We start from the raw sequence: 21,156 nt of genomic DNA on the forward strand, positions 1-21,156 counted from the left end.
TCATGTCAGAGACGATGAATTTAAACCTGACGTGCAGCATCTGTAAACTCCTGTCTTTAATCTAGTGTTGAAGCAGTCCGGTACGCAAACAATTTGTCTTCTTTCTTATTCAATTAGCAGTGTTATAAAACACAAGGAGCAAAAACGCTCACAGTGGAAGCCAGAGACAGGAAATGTTTGGCATTTTTTCGATTCATCCAGCATCAACATAGTTGGTTATTCATTTTCTCCTCATAGAGTAATCGATTAACTGTTAAAGCACCAGAAACTTATTTAGGATTAGGCTGAAAGGCCATGCCGATAGATTGCATAAAAAACATGGCCGTAATCTCTGTGACGTCACCCAGAGGTGTCTGAAGAGCCGCTGCGAAGCTCAGTGTCAGCAGCACCTTGCTGGCAGTGTCTGACTCCACCAAACTCCCAGCTAATCAAAAAATGGGTAAAGAGGTGAAGCGTGGGTGGAGCTGAGGCGGGCCGAATGAAGCTGAATGAGTTACATACATGTATGTATATGTTCTGCTGTAAACTTGGGCATTTTAAAATGGGGGTCTATGGGGACTGACTCACTTTTAGAGCCAGCCTCAAGTGGCCATTTGAGGAACTGCAGTTTTCAACACTTCGTATTGGCTTCATTTCCATATTTTTTTTTATTGTCAACAACTTCCAAGAAAAGACCAAAATCAACAACAGTGTGATCCCGCTAACAAGTGTTGTCTGTGTAGCAACATCAGATGCATGTTGGAGCTCCATTAAAAGTACATCAGTGAGCCGCACTTACACTGGGAGACGTGCTCTGTCTTTACAGTAAACATGGACCCTGTATTTTATTTGGATTCAATCCCACATCCACCATCCTGCTGAAGACAGTCTCCAACAGAATTTCTGAAAGTGCTAAAAACTGTAGCGCCCAGTTGTTTAAAGAAGCTGTTGAGCCTTTTCTAACAACAAAACTATGTATTCTTGATCTGCTCTTAAAGATTTATAGCACAGATAAAGCAGAGAAGTGCGGAAGTATTGAGAGACAGACCAAACTAGAACAACACTGTTGGTTTTTGTCTTTTCGTGGGACGTGTTGACATGAATTTTTCACTGGCGTTCTGTGCTGCTGCTGCTTTATCAGGCCTTTTTGTGTAGTATAAACAAAGCTCTGCTGCACCAAACTGCAGTGAGCAGCGCAGAGCCAAGCCTCTTCCTACCAGATCCTGCTAAAATCTGTTTATTCTGTCCAGCTTTGCATTGTATGGACTCTTTTAAGGCGGCCTGAGACAGAACTGCCTCATTACAAAGCCGCTGCTCTGCAAGTTTAAAGAAAGATGTGGACAATAATCACGCCGTCCCCTCGCTTCGTATTTCTGTGTGGCACAAATGCATCTTCCTCCCTGCTGATGCTGCGAGATGTTCAAGTGGTGCGACAAAAGAGGAAGCTGTAATTAATTCTCTGACACGAAAAGCATGACCTCCTCATGGAGCGTCGCGTTTAGTGCAGATGAGTCAGGTACAAATCGTCATCTGAGAGCGAGACTGCTTTTTGTTCTCCTTTCAACAAAACAAACACAATCAACAAACAATTTCACAAGTTTCTCTCTGCTTTTATGATCTTTGACTTTGGAACAAAAGTCTTTAGATGATGAGATGCATCTGTTTAATTAACCTCCCCCACAGTTTTCTGTAATAAGTGCAAATGACTGTGGTTACACTTTTGATGAAGAACACACCTTTATTGCCTGTAGCTGATCTGAACTCGGTTTCTTTAAAAATAGACTCTACTCTCAGCTCCAAATTAACACCTTTTGGCTCCTGTTTTTTTTTTTTTTTTACAAGCCATTTAATGTGGTTTAAAGCGTGACACATTCTGGTATCTACTTCAGACTAATCCAATTAAACAGCTTCATTTCAAAAGACTGTTTGTTCTGTAGAAGCGCTTTCACCTAAAATTCAAATGTAAATATCCCAGAAATGAGCAAAGGGCTTCAAATTGTTCAGAGCTTGAAAGGAAAATCGACACCAGTTTGAAAAGAACTGGAGATGTAACTCTTCCAGGCCCACTTTGATGTTTGATGTTTCTGTGAAACACACAACGTGAGCCACGAGGACTTCATGAATGCACCTTAAAAGGAGCTTGACAGCAGAAAACTCTTCAGCTACTTAAAAACATCCCTTGCAAACATGCTGTGAGTGACTTGTAATCAAAGATGAGTCCATACCTGATGCAATAAGGCCACACAGCTGTCCATTTGTTGCAAGGCGTTGTTGAAAATAATACTAAGTTAGAGAAAATCGGTGTATGAATTAACACTGTGTGAAGTTGAGGGACTGAAGAGACAGTTTCTAAAAAGAATCGTCAAAATCGATGCAGCAGAGGTTAAAATATTCAGAAAATGAGTTTCTAAAATGGGTCAGATACTAAGAAACACATCCAACATCAACAGTAACTCATATTCTGTCGGACCCTCCCCGCCTGGTCCCTGCCCACAGTATAAATGTGTTGTCTCCATGCCGAAGATGAGATCATTCAAGACATGTCGAGTGAGCGCTAAGTTTATTTATGCAGCACCTTTCTTCAAGAATTATGTACTTGCATAATCTTAAGGTTTAGGTTTGGGTGTGAAACTGTGCAGAAGGGTGGAGGGCCTCACCGCGTGTGTCATCACAGCTCTGTGCCTTTCATTAACCCCGTCCTGACCTCCAGAACAGAAATCTGCATGTGGATCCACAATCTGGAGGCTGGGGACAACATGTTGGTGCTCTGCTGAATCCATATGCAGATATCTGTTTATAGAGATTAGCCAAAACGTCGAGTTGTTGTCAGGTTGCTTATCGGATGTAAACAATGTCCGGCGCACAGAAGAACTAGGATCTCTGTTATCGGTTCTCTGGACATCTGCTGGCTGCACTGGAAACATCGGCCGTCGCCCCCGGAGGTGAAATCGTCATCACATGATAACCGATGGCCTCTGAGACTCAGCCCGTCCTCACTCACTTTCCCTTTTGCTGCAGAAGCTGCAGAACAACAAGTAATTCCTCTTAACACACCTTTTAGATGATCTGGTCAGTGGATTAGCAGCAGCATTTTGGACCACGTGTAAGCAGTCGATGAGGCTTTGCTGAGGCAGGTGAGGAGGGAGTTGAAGTAAAAAAAAGTGCATAATCATCCCATCTCAGATGAAGACACAGTGGGCCTGAGCTTCGTAGTCACTACTTTTCTCAAAGTGGACAAAACTCCCACAGAGGCGCAGATGTTACGCTGTTAGTCACAGGAAGAGGAGGCGACCGGTGAATTGTTCAATCAGCATCTCTTCAGACTTCAGACTTCAGTGTCATCTCTCCCGTGTGCTCCCCTCAGGTCTGATCCGATCACGTGTGCGAGGAGCCAACACGGCCTCGGCCTCCATCCTGACCTTCCTGGACAGCCACTGTGAGGTCAACACCGATTGGCTGCAGCCGATGATCCAGAGAGTCAAGGAGGTACTGACACACGGGCTCGCAGTCTGCCATCATTCACACTCTGCAATTAGACGCTTAATACGTGCAGCTCACACACACACACACACACACACACACACTCTCATACCCTCACATGCATTTTGGAGGTGGAACATTTGCTGTGAATTTCAGGGGATTTTGCTCCTTTTCAGGGTAGATTTTATTGGCTCTGATCTAATTTGTTGGCATTGCATCTAGTTATATAAGCACAGCTCAGATTTAAGTGGTACGACACCAGATGTCACACTTTCTACAAACAGAATGGGCCCGTTTTCCCGACCAGTCCGTCTTCCTCTTGACTCTGCAGCGTCTCACTGGTCGTGGGTCTGCTTTATGCCGCTGCAGTGGTTTGTGTTGCTCATGGTGACGGTGTTTGCTCCCGCTCCAGGCTGCATGCTGGGTTCTTCTCTGATCAAAAACAGTCGCTTTCTAATGCGCTGGGAAGATTCTCTCCATTCACTCCTGCAAATTGAATTATTCAGCCCACCGGGGACACTGCCGTCACATTCACACACGAACGTTTCACAATTCAAAATGTGAACAGGATGAAATGCGAAACCAGCCTGTCTTTATTATCAGGGGGATTTTTTTTTTTTTTGCTCATTTTTAATCTCGCTGGTATTTTCACGTGGACCTTCAAGGGCATTTCGGCTGTGCTTCTGTCCCAGTCTGCTTCTCCGTATCAGTTTCATACCAGCGAAGCGCACGCGGCGTGTAAATATATGATTTAGAGACACGTCAGCGTCTGCAGAGATGAACGGGTGCACTTTCACAGACGTGACTGTCTGCTATTTTGATAAAGAGAGATGTAGCTGTGGAAAGAGACCTTCATCACTCACTAATGAGTAATAGGCTATTTGCTGGCCGTCCCCTCCCTCCCCTGACATTACTAACCTGCGACTGGGCTCTAACCAGCACAGCTGCTCCTCCAAATCGCAGAGTCCCACCGTCTCTGCAGTGGGAGCTGTTTCACCTCCTATTTTTCTCAGTTATTACTTCTCTCTTGTGCTCCCACTAAAGTCTGACACTCAGACTTTGCCTCATTTCTTCATCCACTCCTGATATCTACTTTTTCTCTTCTCTGCTGCCTTGTAGAAGCTCCAAATGCTTCTCCAGTCCTCCTCCATGAGCAGAAAACACAAGACACAACATCTGATTTAAGGTTTGACATTTTGGGGAATACATTCATTCACCTCTCTCGTGTCTGTGTTGTGAATATGTAGCTGTAACTGGGAGCCAGTTCGCTTAGCTTAGCATAAAGACTGGAGCAGGAAACAGCTGGCATGTCAACACCTCTGAAGCTCATTAATTAACACATTACATCTCAGTTGTTTCGTCCGTACAAATCCTCAAGTGCAAAAATGGCAATTTACACAGTTTATATGTTGCACTATTTGTTGCCAGAAACGGCTGTTTTTACACTTTTACACTGCAAGAAAAGATGTTATTTAGTGAGCTTTAGGGGCGCTGGATGGAGTCAGGCTAGCTGTTTGTCCCAGTGTTCAGTCTTTATGCTGGGCTGAGATAACCATCTCCTGACTGCAGCTTCATTTCCACCACACAGATAAGAGGGTGATAAAAATCTCAGCAAGAAAGCAAATATGGCTCCCAAAAATGCTGAATTTTTCCTTCGAAAGACGGATATATTTACAGCATAAAAAGTAAGCAGCTCCTTTCTGAAGGCCAGACGTCTGCTGTTTGTTCAGAAAGTACAGCAGACAACAGCCCGGGCGAAAACATTCACTGTGGATGCAAGAAAACTCGTATTCAAACCACATATTCAGAAGCCTCCGCCGTATAAAACCCCTCCATGTTTTATTCAGAGGACTCTACACATTGTGAGTGTATGCACATCGTGTTTGTGTTTCCGTACACTCATCCTTGGCTCGAGGCAGCTGTGACTCATCCAGCTTGCATTACAATCTTTTAGTCTGGCATTCATGAGAGCGCCGGGCTCAGCGATAATTCACCCGTTCCTCGGCCCAGCTGCACCCGGCCCCGCACTCAGCCGTCTTCCTGTGCCGCGATCCCGTGGGTCGTAAAGGCCCCTGAGAGCCGAGGGATCACGGTTCTGTATGTCCTTTAATGCAGCATGATGGCAGTTTTCATTTGCTAATTTAGAACGGCAATTGAAAGCTGTTGAATTTAATTAGTGGTGATGTACCAGTAATGAGCTCACCACTCACAAATGTTGGGGGATTAAGGATTTAAGTTGAGTGAAAAGTGGAGCCTATCACTGCACTGTCTCCAGCGTGGTCACTCCTTTAATACTTCTTTATTTCTCAAAAGTCATTATCTGTTTCAGTCCATGGAGAATGATTATAAAGCAGGGGTGGGGAACCTTTGTCCTGTTAACGGCCTTTTCACTTTTCCTAACATCCTTTGAGGGCCACACTAAATGACTGAACACATGTATCACAGTAATCTCTGTGACGGCTGCTTCTTGTCGGTGAGACGTTTGATGCCAGATGGTAGTGATGATGATGATGCTACTCGCAGCCGGTTTTTCAGGTTTACGTCAGTCTTGAGCAGAAGTGAGTCTATACAACATCAGCTGCTTCCAGATTAAACAGCGAAGGCAAATATGCTCCTTTTGTTTACTCTACATGCTCTGGAAGGCCAAACACCTCAGGGACCTTTGCACAATCGTACTTTATCTGAGGCTAACAGGTCCACAGCAGCAACAAGGAACTCCTTCACAGATTCACAGATTCTCCTTCTCCATAAGGTTTCAGTTTCTTAGCTGTTAGCTTAGCTATCGCCACGAAATGTGCCTGCGTAGTCAGAATGTGGTCTTGTGAAAGCTGCTTGTTGGGCTCCCAAACTCCGCCAAAGAGCGTTCACTTTGTCAAAGCGCATTTGTCACAGCAGCTCGTCCAGTTCAGCATGCTTGTAGCTGCAATGACGCTCAAGATTTTCATCTCTGCGAGCTCGTCTTCACAAACTGTTTGTCCGTTTTTTCTCGGAAAGTGCGACACTCGGCATCTACTTTTCTTTTCTTGACATTTGCCATGATGCAAACGTTCGATGACACGTAACCACTATGTCCGTGCTGCGTTCAGGGACCACCTGGAGGGAGGGGCAGTTATACACTTAATAAGTAGCTAATGTATGATTCCCCTCTCCCCTCTTTTTCATGCGTCTCTTCCATAACTAATGCAGGGGCCTCCAACCTTATTGGCTTGTGACTCCATGAACTGAAACTTCAATTACCTCATTAAGCAAAGAGTGACTTTGCGAAACCATTTTAGGGACCTGAAGAAGTGAAGGTAAACAGTCTGATGTGACTTTACTGGGCAGTGAAGCAGAGGAGTAGAGATCTCCACACATCAAGCAGCGTGGAGTCTAAAGCTTTTTATTCTCCTCTGCTGCTCGTACTTCAGCTTCCTCTGTCCTCTTTCCCTTTTTTCACCTCATTGTGCAAATCATGTCACTTTTCCACAAATTGGCATGCAGTCGAAATGCACACAAATGAGCTTAAATCCCCTTTTTGACGACATCAAAAGCAGCCACATGTAAGTGACAAAACCACAGCACAGCTGTAATAAATTCCCAGAGAGAGGGAGAGCGAAAGAGGGCAGAGAGAGAGATCATCGGTGACATCCATTTTGGAAGTGCATTGCATCGCCAAATCACAGAGGCTCATTAAAAGCCCAATAAATGTCTATTGCTTAAAGCTGTTGAGAGCATCACTTTCCAAATTGCTCTTTGCCAGAGTGGCATTTCACACTTCCCCCGCACTCTTTACTGCAATGCACACAAAGTTCACGAGGGGTTCAGCCTCTGAGCAAAGAGAGGGATGGCTCTAATTGGAAACAGTCATTTGGATTGTCCCAATGTTAAGCTCTTCGACTACACGAACACGCACACACACACACACACACACATACAGAGATGCCTTATGGGCAAACAGCAGTGTTGGCTCTGACACACATTCACAGACAGATGCAGACACAAACACACACACGCTATCAACAATCAACTGTTCTCCGCTGTGTTTACTTTATGGTTCATGTTTCTCCTCCAGCAGGAGGTAGTTTTCGGTTCAGAGTTTTCTTGTCATGAATTCAGTGTAAACTGAGGGAAAAACAGGGAGGTTTGGCACGTTCAGAGGCGCAGAACAACCAGTGTACAAGAAAAAAGAGTGCAAACTTAACAACATCACACAACTCAAATAAAGGATGTGTTAAAATCTACTTTGAGCATACTTACATTAGTACAGTGCACTGTTCCAGAAAGAGGGAGGTGGGCTCTGACTGCTCTTATTAAACCCATCTTTAGTCATATATTGCAGTGGGTGACAAGTTAATTGCCCCAAGAGCGTGATCTGATATTTAATATTCATTACCATATGTATATTTAAGAAAATTTAATTACTTTGCTGAACTTTCACCTGAGCTCGAGGAAGATTCATGTCCCAAGAGGCATTTTTCAATAAAAGATTTTAGTTTAACGAGCTTCAGACTCAATTAAAAACAGCACAAAGACAATATATTTAATGTTTGACCTCATCAGCTTCATTGATTTTCGTAAATATCTGCTTATTCTGAATTTGATGCAGCAATAAGTTTCAAACATGTTGGGACAGGAGCAACTAAAGACTGGGAAAGATCCAAAAACACCTGTTTGGATCATTCCACAGGTAAACAGGTTCACTGGTAACAGGTGACAGTATCATGATTGGGTATGAAAGGGGCATCCTGGAAAGGCTCAGTCGATCACGAGCGAGGATGGAGCGAGGTTCACCACTTTGTGAACACATGATTGGATAAAGGAGATGACTGCATGAGCTCAGGAACGCTCATAACTCACACATTCATAAACGCCCTTACAATCCAAATACATAGCGGTGTGTCATCCACATCTGCTAAGTGTTTATAAACTGCTTATTCATGATAAATCAGGGGGTAAAATTAAGTGTTAACAGTAAATAATTAAGAACTTAGAAAACACAGCTGCAGACAAATCTAAATGGCTCCCTTTTTCCTGAGTAAACTGACATTAACACCTCTTTAACGGAGCCTTATCTCTTCCACGCCTCAGATGAAATGTGACGCTTCATTCCACTGAAATGTCTTGCAGCAGGATTAGCTGCATCGTTCCTCTCGATAGAAGAGTTTTGACCTCTTTCGATTTATTTCCCCTTCTCCGCGCACCTTAATTAAAGTTGTGCCAGAAAGCCTTAATCTGCAATTCATCTGTCATTAAAAAGAGCTTTAACTTTCCATCCTAATTATTCAGAAACATAAGGCCGTCGAGCTCTGTGTTTAATTACTGACGCTGGATCTGCTATCAGGGATGAATGTGACTGTTAACGATCTTTCCTCTATGAATTCAGTGTAACGGATCATAATGTCTAAAACCTGTCTGAGTCCCATCATTGCAGAACAGTTAAAAACAGCATATGAATATTTTTTTAAGAGCAAATAAAGAGCTGTGTCAGTGATAACACGTCCGTCTGTCTGTCTGTCCGTCTGTCCGTCTCCTCCCATGCAGGACCATACGCGAGTGGTCAGCCCCATCATTGACGTCATCAGCCTGGATAACTTCGCCTACTTGGCTGCATCTGCAGACTTGAGAGGAGGTCGGGACACAGCACTCAAAACATGCACAGTAACAGCTGACAACACACAGCTGGAAAACCCCCGTTACACAAAACCCTCGTTAAATGACATCATGATCCCGCCAGATCAACTCAAAACCCATGAGAGACATTTCCTGAATGGATTAAAGTCAGTCTGGAAGTGCAGTGTGTGAAGTTTGTGATCAACAGCTGATTTCCTGCAAGGACTTAAATTCTTACCTGAGTCCATCTACCTGCCGGCTCTCACCTTTGGTCCCTCTTATCGCTCTCTTTCTCTCCAGGGTTTGACTGGAGCCTCCACTTCAAATGGGAGCAGATTCCCATCGAGCAGAAAATGGCGAGGAGCGACCCCACGCAGCCAATCAGGTGCGTTCCTTTATGATGTAGTGATCCACAGTCCCACAGCATTGATTCCAAAGCTGGAGAATTCATAATAAACACACATTATGTCTCTGTATTAAATATGCATTAATATATCAAAGGAAGTAAAAACAAACTATTTTTAAGCATGAAATGCATTAAAATACAAAGATTATTCATCTTCTTAGAGGTTCTTCACCTCAGTGATCCCAGACTAGATCCCAGTTATAGGATTACTGCTCGTTTAATAATATAAAACCTTTTTTGCCTGTCTCGGATTTCCTGGGAACATCCAGGATATCTCAGATTAAACTGCTTCGCCCGTGGCAGGATGAACCTGCGGGGGGCCTCTTAGTGTTGCACACTTTGTTTTTCTCTATGCTAAAATACTAACCGGTAAAGTCATTAAACACTGATTAATTTAGTAATACACAAGACGTTAGCACAAACCTGAAATATTAAAGTCCCCCTCCAGTCGAAGTGTGTTTTCCTTCTTGTTCCGACAGTTGAATGTTTGAGCCTCGCTGTGCAGAGTTTGACACCGGGAGGCTGTTTTCACATCCATCGCTCAAAGTCTAAATTTTCTCTGCGCTCGTTGAAAATCTAATTTTAAGAGACGGGCTCATGAGCAGGATTTGTGACATCACAAATAGTGTGGAAGCCAATCCCGGTCCAGTATTCGTCTTACACGAGTGTGGAAACCTAAAGCCTCCAGAGCTGACTTCACGGTGAAGGAGGAGACGTCTCGTGTCCAGCAGTTTAACTTGAGCAATGAAAAACATACTTTTACTTATTTTGCTTATACTTTGTTTCTCCAAAAACCACATCAGACAATGTTTGTGTATGCCTTAAAACATGTGTGGAGGGGATCTTTAAGGTCATAAAACTAGATTTTGACTCAAGGACCGTTTGAAAAAATACAGGACCCACCTTAAGGCTTATATTCCCAGTTCAGTTTATGCTGATCTTTAGTGAGATTAAGTCAGCACACAGCAGTTAATACCAAGCCTGGAGCTCTCACGCCTGTAGAGTTACACACTTGCACATCTCACTGTTGCAAATGTAAGAACTGGATTTGATGTTTTCCCAAGGAAAGCATCGTAACTCCGATTTCCTCCTTCAGAAAAACTGAATGTGGCTAATCAGAAGAGTCTGACCACATCGAGATCGAGTATCTCCCACCATTAATAAGCCAATAAGAGTGTCAGTTACCGCCAGTAAAGAACATGCGAATGACTCCGTTCCTCCTCGCTCTGCAGGACTCCCGTCATCGCTGGGGGGATTTTCGTCATGGACAAGAGCTGGTTCAACCACCTGGGCCAGTATGACACCCACATGGACATCTGGGGAGGGGAGAACTTTGGTGAGACATTTTATTGAACTTGAATCAGGGTAAAGCCTCTGCAGGCATGAAATAGGTTCACAGAAGCAAGAAAAATTCAAACATATGCTGTAAAGCTGTAAATATCAATATCATATGGACAGGAGATTACGCACTTACATAAAACAAGTCCATACATATAGCCTGGTCTAAGCTTAAACATCCCACAAGTCATTGATTTCAAAAGGGAAATCAGTGAGGGATGGTGGATTTTACCTGGTTGCACCTCACTGGTGTCCTTCAGGATAAGAACACAGATAAACATGGATGAATATCACTGATTTTTAGAGCATTGCTTCTTCTTCTTGCTTACTATTATGTTTATTTGCTGTTTCCAGTGACATAAAACTCACACGAATAACAATGAAAAATGTTAATTCAGGCCTTAATTTCATGTGTTTGGTCTTGCTGTGGCCTGTCTGGCTCTGGACAAGTGCAGATGCTTTTGGATGCTGCAGAGGCCCAGCGGCCCGCTCTCCAAAATGCCAATTGTGTCCTTGGAATTTGCAAGGCAGCAGAGCATTTAATTATCCACTACAACGGCTTTCATGCTGCTGATTTACAGCTTACAGCCATCTGCTGCATAAGAAATACAGCAGGTGAACGCGGCCGGGTGGATACTGGGATGATGCGGAGCAGACTGTGTCATTTACAGGCAGACAGACTGACTGACTGCAGGCCCACATGCTTGACCCCACCGTCCGTGTCTGTCCCCCTGCAGAGCTTTCTTTCCGGGTGTGGATGTGCGGAGGAAGCCTGGAGATTCTTCCCTGCAGCCGGGTGGGCCACGTGTTCAGGAAGCGGCACCCGTACGACTTCCCAGAAGGCAACGCTCTCACCTACATTAAGTGAGTGGGCTGATCCGGTAGAAAACCTGACGTCCTGTCTGCTGCACGGTGTTATGAACGCTGCAAAACAATTTACCAACTGCCAGCAAGGTTAATCTTTTAGTCAGCTTTAAAATCTTAAGTGTCACATGATTCAGCTCAGTTCAGAGTGAAGTTAAGTGCTTCGCCAGTGAGAGATGAGCAAGCAAGTGATTGGATTTGGACAAAGTTTGCTCAGACATCATCTAATAGAACTACTTAAATAGCTGCTCTTAAAGTCCAGGGTGGGTGGAAACAAAGCTTTCTCTGGGTGGACTGAAGACGTCCAACTCTTGGGCCTGGACTTTTTCTACCAGGCTGCAAGGAAACAAATGATTCAGCAGCAGAAACTCAATAATCATTATATAACTTATTCATTCTTTAAAGCTGTGACCTGAGCGGCATCGTTCTCCACGAAGACAAATAACCTGATTTTTAGCTGCGGTTGGTCGTTAGCGCTCCGAGCTTCCAGCCTGTCATCACCATCATTCAGCATTCAGCTCCATTTGTTCTTTTTTAATTCGTCAGGTTACCCTGATGAAATACAGAGCCGGAGCCCTGGATGAGCGTCTCTGTGCTGTGCGTTCATGTTTCATCACCTCCTGATCACAGACAAGATTCACCACCAGTGTATTTGAATGAAATCTGCCTCTTTTCGGCAGCCGTATGTTTGTCTTCACTTGCGGGTACACTTAGAATGTGAGGAAGATGAAATTCCTGCTGCTGCGTGTTTGCTGTCATTAGAGCGGCCCGCATGAACGCTAGCAGCGCTGTCATTACTGCGTCTGAGCAGGTGTCGTCTCTGTGTCCACGCAGGAACACCCGGCGGGCTGCGGAGGTGTGGATGGACGAGTATAAGCAGTACTACTACTCCGCCAGGCCGTCGGCTCAGGGCAAGGCCTTTGGCAGGTTTGTCCGTTATACCGTCACCTCCTTTCTGTCTCCTTCTCACACGCAGGTTTGGTCATGTTTCATGCAGGTTAGAGATTTGCTGATTCATTCTTTGGTGTTCAGTCGAGCAGTCAGTTTGGTAAGGGTTTTTCTAACCATGCTAACAAACAATCATCCGCACAAATACTTTATTTCAGCTTCCCAGAGCCCCAAAATGGCATCTTTTAATCCCTTATTTTATCCTACAAGCAGTCCAGAACCCAAAGGTTTTCAGCAAATGTTCATGTATGATAAAGAAAGCAGCAAAATCTCACATTTGAACAGCTGGAAGGAGAGAAATAGTCGCCTTACTGCTTGAAAATGCTCACTTTTAATGCTTCTACTGAGATGATGACTTTCATTGAATCTGTTTTAACCTTCTGCATTATTAAAATGTGTCCAGTCAGAATAGACTTGGAGGTGTGGAGGCGAGTTTGCGCTGCTGACCCCAGCTCGCCGTGTTAGTCTTCAAAGCCTCGGTGTCTCTTTCACCACAGATCCTATTGATATGTTCAATAGCCATCAGCACTCAGGCTGCAGCCTTTCACAGAATTAAAGGATCTCGCTCTTCCTCCAGCAGTAAAACTCGTGCAGTCATCCTCCATCTCTGTCCTTGACTATGGAGATTTTCTTTATTGTCATCCTGCCCCATCAGTTCCTCAGCAGCTAAACCCTGTCACCACAGTGCATTACGCTCCAGCACAAAGCACTCATCACTGTTCTCTGTGTCGCACGGCCGGATGGACTTCTTTACAGCCAAGACGAAATTACCGTCTCATGTTATTCACTGATAGGAATCTGCTGTTGAGGCTTCCAGACTGCCTCACATCTCTGAGTAACTACAGCACACGATCCAGAGGCTGCTTAGCCTTAGATGTCCCTTATGTAGGCACTGATGCAGAGCTGGTTTCAGACACTATGCACCTTTTTAATGGCATGAACTACAAACCAGAGTCCTGCTTGGTCTGATGTTTTCTTCTAACTGTTTTCATTAATTCCTTGTTTATTGTGCAGCTGATTGAGTAAAGATGAAATAAAAATGAATTAAATAAATAAAGATAATCTCGAGCCTGGAAAAATCGCTCAAACGATAAACTGATTCGCAAAATTGTCGCCAATTAATTTAATGTCGATCGGTCGAATCGATTTTTGGGATTAATGGCTTCAACTCTATTTCTGTCAGAAACACAGGAGAGCCGTGAGCGCTGTGTTTGTGGATTAGAGGAGAAATCCCTCTCTGGTATTAGCAGAAACGAGTTATCGCTGGTTCAGCACTATTAATAAAATGCTCATTAGCCGAGTCTGACGCTTCAGCTCAGTTCTCTGCTTCGGGATCAGCAGGATGCTCATTTTTCAAACGCCTTCCTCTCTCACCGTGTCTCCCATCCTCCTCTCTCCTCCCTTTTGTAGCATTGCAGACCGTCTGACACTGCGGCGGAAGCTGAACTGCAAACCTTTCCGCTGGTATATGGAGAACGTCTATCCTGAGCTGAGGTACAAGGAACGTCCCCCCTTCAGCAGATGGGCGCGAAAACGTCCTTTTAGTGCCAGACTCTGCAGAGTGAAGGTCAAGCACTGACGTCTTCCTGAGTGGAGGCACACGCTATGCTTGTGGATGACTTTTAGTTCTGGCTTGTTACAAAACTCTTAATATTTATTCCGTGCCGTCTCCCTTTCAGTCTCCAAACATTAAAAACCAACAGATGGAAAATGCTGTTTCCCTTTTGATTGATCAGAAATTATTCTCGGCCTTCAAAACTCCCAGAGCACTTAAATAAGAAATCATCTTACATCTCCTCGGGGCGTCATGAGCCCAGAGTTCAGAACCAGTGTTCTAAATTTATCTGATTTGGATGGGAACCTCTGAGCGGGTTATCAGTGCGTATCCCACCAGCTTGTTTCCTCCCCCTCTCGGCCTGTATCTGCTCTGTGTCTTGTTTCCAAGTAACTGCGGTCTCTCCATGGTGTAGCTGTATATTTTTATAAGTACGTGTTGTTATAGGGCGCATTACTTGTGGTGCGATTCAATTACTCAATAGGGCGGCCAGTCAACTCCATCCATCTGTTCTTTATTGTTGTAATAAGAGCTTTCGTTGGCCTCTCTCCTCGCTGTCAATGGATCCCTCAGGGTCCCGGAGCAGGAAGCGGTGTCCAGTGTGCTGAAACAAGGCGGTTTGTGTCTGGAGACCCGTGGGACAGACGCCCTCGGCCTGGCAGAGTGCAGGGGCATCGGCGCCAACAGGCCGCAGTCGCAGGTCAGGACTCTGCCACTAGGGGGAGACTGTGGGTCGTACGCTTGACGTCTTTATTATTGCTGTTATTTATGTGAAAATGTGCAGGAGTTTGACCTGATGACACTGGTGTCAGGGCATATTGTCCATATAAACAGAAGGCACGGGGACCTCAGATTCTGTGCAGGAGGCCCAATCAATACTGATGATGTGACTTATGTAATATAGTAAACATGTTTTCTGTGATTTCTCTCACAAATTAGCATAAAGCATGGTATCAAAACGCCAAAGTTAAGCCTTACCTTCATTTTGCAAAACTTTTATTTTGAAAAATCCTTCAGTCAGACGTCTCAGGCTTTTATTCTGGAGGCTGAATGAAAAACTGTCCCTTTTTTTCCATATTTTTCAGAGATGGGAACTAATAGAGCCACTGATCCGGCAGCAGGACCTCTGCCTGGCCATTTCAGCCTTCACAGCGGGGTCAAAGGTCAAGATGGAGGCCTGCAATTCAAAAGAGCCCAGACAGGTAAGAAGGGTCAGCCTCGCGAAGCTTAGCCTCGCAGCACGTTTCATTTCTTTCATAGACAAACTTTTCTCTGACGTCGGTGCGTAAACTCGGGGTTAACAAAAGAAAAGGGAATCAGCTTTAATCTGCACTCTCACTCATTTTAACAGGAGGTCTTAGTTTTTCCAAACGGTTGTCCCGCTTTGGAGTCAAGCTGTCCTCGAGGTGTCACTCACACTGTCGATCTCAGACAGGAGGGACACGGAGATAAGAGGTAGTTCCAGGATAGATGCTAAGCAGCCAGTCAGCTGACGATGCCAGCAGGCTCCGACGACCTGATTGGCCAGAGCGGCTGATTTTCTGGGCGCAGTAGAACAAGCGGTCCCCTGACTTCAGACCCCACCCTGTTCCCTCCTCGATCTCCCCTTTGTCCATGTTGAACACTCAGATCCCATGTGGACGCGTGCTGGCTGCATGCTTGATTTATGTCATTAAAAGGCGAGTTATTAACTCAAAGCATGTGTGTGAGTGTGCGGGACTCCTGCCAGCTCATCCTCTCATCTCTCTGCAGCCCCATTGCAATCCTTTGAGAGTTTTTTGGGAGCCTGCCCATCAACAAGCAACCAGTATTTGCTGTGGGAGATATTTGGCCTCCTTGTTCTGAGTGTTTAATCCCCCAGAAAGGAACAAAGTCCATGTGTTTTAGATTGTGCTCTCTAAGTGAAAGAGTACTGAAGTGATTAACTCTTGGAGAAACAAGTAATAGTGGCACCGTTTTGGAAAATGTAAATATTAAACAAAAGCAGGTCGGAGTGTTGTTGTCAGTCTGATCCTGCGCTGTTCTTCGGTAATTTCATCTTTTTCCGTCGTGCCATCCATCACCAACACGGCAGGGGCGTCTCCCAGCTCGCTGCTGCATGGAAGCAGCCAGGGACAACTTTATTTTCTCAGCATCAATCTTTTATTGAAAATTTCAGTTTTTCAGATGTCTTCTCCATCTAATCCTGAAAGAATTTCATTAGTTTGGGTTTGACTGGAGAGATTACGTCCCACGCTGGTTTAAACGCTGTTTTAGAAGCTCGTCCAATGAAAATAAATGTAATGGAACACTTGGAACTGAGTTTCAAGACAGAAAACTGGCTCGAAGTGTTGACGATCAGCAGCTTCATCAAAAATAAATCAGAGTCCATCCTGCAGGTCACAACATAAACACTTGATGCACGAGTCATTGTTACTCATTCCTTGTCGTGCACACACTTGAAGGCACAGGCCCACCTGACACACACTTAAAGAGCATGTTTACCATATGTGACACACGCGTGTAGACACACACACACACTTTCCCTGCTCGGGGATTTAAAGATTAACCCCCCATTCGCCCCCAGACTTTGATAAGCCTCCACGCAGCTGCAGAAATCTCCCCTTGGCGCTCTCATTCTCTGCTGTCGCCTTAAGTTCAGCAGCGCTAACTATTCAATCAGCGAGCTAATAAAGGAGCCACTCACACCTGGTGATTTATAGACATCCTGTTTACGGGGAGCACTTTCTCGCTCTCTTTACTTCGGTCTCAAGTTTCTCGTCGAACTTGTTCTGGCACTCTTATGCTCCGCGACAGAACTCTGGAGAGCGTCTGTTGGGGAGAATATTAGATTTATGCAGAATCAAAGAAATCCAGAGGACCTGTCGCTCGGTGGAAATCGAGTTACGAGACAAAAACATGACATGATGTGTTTATAAGGGAGAGCTGGAGTTGACGTGGCTCTCTGACTGAACTCTGCGTCTGAATCCTGCCTATCAGAGCGTCGTGTGAGTGATTTGTGGAGCAGATTACTGGCGACCTTAAACAGATACGAGGAGAAAGTATGACAACATAAAAGAAATACAAGCAGATTTTTTCCCCTGCAGGGTGATAATATGAGCCCGTGTGGTGGTTTAGTGATAAGCTGACTCCTCTGAGCTTTGGCCTACAGTCACACATACCTCTAGGTATTCAGAGTATTCAGATTCTTTACTTAAGTACTTCGCTACGCCGAGCTGAAACTAGCACAGCAGTACTGCGGTAAATCCTGCCTTCATGGAGGTTCGAACATTCGCTCTTTGTTTAGACTCGCTTTAGAGGTTTTGACTCAACTTTATGTTAATTCTGGAGGCTATAGTTTGTGGTGCAGCTCAACTGTGTTGCATCAGACCGAGAAGTGTTTCTAATATTAGGTCCAACACGTTTATATCAAAACGACTCGGTATAACTCAACAGCACCGCGATCCACAGCCAAAACGATGAGAGAGCTGAATCAGCGCCTCTCTGAAACAGCTTAAACTGGAACTGAACATTATAATTATATGATTATATTCTAATTAGAATAACCTTCATGAAGATAAATACATAATACAGTATAATTAATGCCCTGGCTGTGCAGTACTTTAGTTCTACCAAGCTGTACCTAATCAACTGTGTTACAAGTATGAATTAATTCATTTATTTGATTACACATTAAAAATACAGCTATTATGATAAGATATGACGGATACACACAAATATTCACATACGTATGTGTGTAGAATACAGCTAGACCAGTATATACAAACACGAGCTTATTGCATGTATATCATATCATTGTATGTATGTAAGTTCAGTACAGAAATGTCACAGCTTTTATAAAATAAGAATCATACAGGTCGTGATGAAGATTGTTGTTCATATAAAAAAGTCTGATATATAGCCGATATATGGAAACCAGATTGGTGGGTAGTTTAATCTATAATAAATAACCTAAAAACTCATATCTTTGTAACCAATAACTAAAACTGTTAAATAAATGTAGATGGAGTAAAAAGTGCAGTTTTCCCTCTGACATGCAGTGGAAAAGAAGTATGAAATGGAAAAGTAAAGTACTGCAGATTTGTACTTTTAGTGTACATGTACTTGAGTGTATGTACTTCAGAAACTGTGTCTTCTGTGTGTGATGGCAGGCTGCCGTGCGCTGCTGCTGGCTGCGCTCTGATTTTTCCTCTGCGAGTCGAGCGAGTCAATCATTCGTGTGATTACTGTTATCCAGGTCTGACTCAGGCCGCTGCTCGTCACTAACACGAACCTCCTGTGCTGATACGCGTCGTTTACGAGCAGCGGATGATACAAAGCAGAGAGTGCGCGATGGCTTCTGTGCGTTCTGTAAACCTGACAGAGATGGATTTCGTCCTTTTGTCTCTGCAGAAGTGGAAGCCTAAAGGCACGGCTCTGCAGCACATGGTCAGCGGCCTCTGCCTGGACAGCCAGACCCCCGCGGGCCCTCCGGTCATCGCGCAGTGTCGCCCCCAGATGGCCAGCCAGTCCTGGGAGCCGCAAATTATCACCTGAGCCACGGCGGGCGGGGAGGAGGGTGAGGGAGGGGAGGAGCAGACGCTGGGCCCGGCCTGCGGGAGGGGGGGGGGGATCACATCTGCACGCTGTCTGCCGCCTCGCTGAGGGATGAAAGGAGTGAGAACTCTACTTTTGTGATGTCAACTTCCTGCTCCTGCTCATTGGGCTCGGTGACAGGGGGCGTCGCCGACAACATTTGAAGGCCTTGTTGAGCGAAACGTCTGAGGTCTTTTGTGTACAGTGCTTCATCCCTCCAGGATGCTGCAGTTCTTCTACGTAATCTAAGCTTTTCACTGAAAACTGTTGCACATCTCACTTTTTCATGTGTGTGTCTATCCTGGTCTACGATTTGTTTTTGGAATAGTGAGCCTCAAAACAGATGAGTGCATACTGTACTGTAGCAAACGTGCTGAGGTGCACCCGACCTACTCTGAGTCAAAGTCGCTGCTTGTCTTGTCTTAGGTTGAGACATGCCTGATGGCTGCGAGGACCAGGGCAGCTTTATGTATAGCCAACTAAAATCCCAGCTTTTTTGAAATTGCTGAACAGCAGTCTTGAAAGCACCATGCAAAGCACCGTCAGGAACATTATTTATTGTTTTGCATGGTCAGACCCAAAGAATGTTTTTTTTTCTGTCTCTCTACAAAGTTTTCTGTAAATATTTGAAGCAGATAATGGCTTGGTTTTTGTGTAAAGTACTCTCTATGTTGTTTGAGAAATAAAATGTGGTAACAAAGGAATTATTGCTCTAGTTTTTTGCAAAATATGTTGGAATATCGTGCTGTTTGGTCTTGCATGAGACTTTTGATCCACAATAATGTTGCAAAAATTTTTGAAACTTAATATCATCTGAGCATCAAAAACCACCAGTTTCATCATTTTAAACAATGAATATTTTCACATAATGAGACATTTTTTATTGCAAATACACATTTACAATAGAAATGTTGTGAAAATGAATTACAAATATGGCAGATAAATACTTTGTGCATCCGCTTTTGAGACGTCCATTCAACAAATATCTGATCAAAGATTAATCGACCAGCCGTTTCAGCTGTGCATGTACTGTTGGGTAGTTTAATTTATAATAAAATGTCATATTTTATAAGCTCTTCATATGTTTTGTACCTGAAAATGTGTTAACTAAACCTGTCAAATAAATGTAGTGGAATAAAAAGTGCAGTATTTCAGTGAAACGGAAGCAGAAAACAAGTACCTCAAAATTGTACTTGAGTATAGCACGAGGGTAAATGTGCTTAGTTACATTCCATCGCTGCCAACAGATCAACATTTCCCCCCTGCCCTGCAGTTACTCCTGTGTTCCCAACATCACCTGACCTCCCCACCTGCCTGCACACCTGTTCCCACCTCCCCATCAGCCTCAGTGTGCAGGATAAACTGACCCGTTCCCTTTCATTCTCTGCCAGACGCTCTGTGTTGTCAACTTATCAGCCATCTCCTGCACGAAGCCCTGCTTGCTTTCTAAACTCCTTCCCCATTAACGTTACCTGACCCCTACCTGGATAAGTTGGCCGTGCTCTGCAGTAAAACTGAACTTTGAACTTCACCCCTCTCGTCTCTGAGTCCTGCTTTTGGGTCCAAACCTGGTGATCCTGAGCTGTTATCAATATCAATATTCCTTTATTTGTCCCGCGAGGGGAAATTTCAGAATACAGCAGCATCAGTAAAGATTAGTAAAGATTAATATAAGAAGTGCAATGCAGATTAGAAACAAAACAGTATATACAAGAGAGTGAGGATTTAAATACAAATAAAAAGAAAGAAATTGTAAAAAAAAAGCTGTTACACCAGCTAATATTAATGCTGTGTTAGCCTGATACAATATACAAAGTATAGACATGTTACCAGACAAAACATAGGCTCTAATATGCTCAACATGGCATATTATCACGCTAACGTGCACAATGTTATGTTTTAACTGTGAATGTCAAAAAATGCTAATGCTAGCTGTACAGGGTTCCAGTACTGGAATGTAATTTAAGTATATTTACTCAGCAGTACTGAGGTACTTGCACTTTACTTAAGTATTTCCATTTTATTGTACTGTACTGTACTGTATTACATTTCAAAGACAAAATTATGCTTTCTACTCTATTACATTTGACAGTTTTAGTTACTCGCTACTTTGCAGATTCAGTTTATCAATACAAAATATAATCACATAAATTCTGATGCATTATTACAGATGAAGCCACCCAGCAGAACATGAAATAATTAAAATATACCCACTGCATTGAAGTGATGCTTATACATTAATGCATCAATGAATAAAATCAACATATCTTCTGAAATAGGTCATTCTGCATAAAGAATACTTCACTTTCGGTGTACATTGAAGTACATTTTGTTGCTAATTGTTTCGTTCTACTCAGGTAAAATGTTGAATGCAAGACTTAGAAAGCAGATTTCAAATAAGGATCATATGAAGTGACGAAAT

The 21,156-nt window shown here is 43.9% G+C and overlaps 1 protein-coding gene across 1 annotated transcript in view; it reads left to right on the top strand.

Annotated features, from left to right (window-relative positions):
* galnt16 (UDP-N-acetyl-alpha-D-galactosamine:polypeptide N-acetylgalactosaminyltransferase 16) overlaps nt 1–19,438 on the top strand; it is a 38,703-nt gene extending 19,265 nt beyond the window's left edge. Inside the window, exons 6-15 of the mRNA XM_076748575.1 lie at nt 3,344–3,465; nt 8,980–9,067; nt 9,349–9,433; nt 10,687–10,790; nt 11,530–11,656; nt 12,491–12,583; nt 14,015–14,098; nt 14,733–14,859; nt 15,245–15,361; nt 18,552–19,438. Of these exons, the coding sequence (XP_076604690.1) occupies nt 3,344–3,465; nt 8,980–9,067; nt 9,349–9,433; nt 10,687–10,790; nt 11,530–11,656; nt 12,491–12,583; nt 14,015–14,098; nt 14,733–14,859; nt 15,245–15,361; nt 18,552–18,695 (1,091 nt within the window). The 3' untranslated portion in view covers nt 18,696–19,438. The remainder of the gene's footprint in view (nt 1–3,343; nt 3,466–8,979; nt 9,068–9,348; nt 9,434–10,686; nt 10,791–11,529; nt 11,657–12,490; nt 12,584–14,014; nt 14,099–14,732; nt 14,860–15,244; nt 15,362–18,551) is intronic.
* Nucleotides 19,439–21,156: the final 1,718 nt, after the last annotated feature.

The sequence above is a fragment of the Chaetodon auriga genome, chromosome 14 (assembly GCF_051107435.1).
Source record: "Chaetodon auriga isolate fChaAug3 chromosome 14, fChaAug3.hap1, whole genome shotgun sequence".
Taxonomy (NCBI): Eukaryota; Metazoa; Chordata; class Actinopteri; order Chaetodontiformes; family Chaetodontidae; genus Chaetodon; species Chaetodon auriga.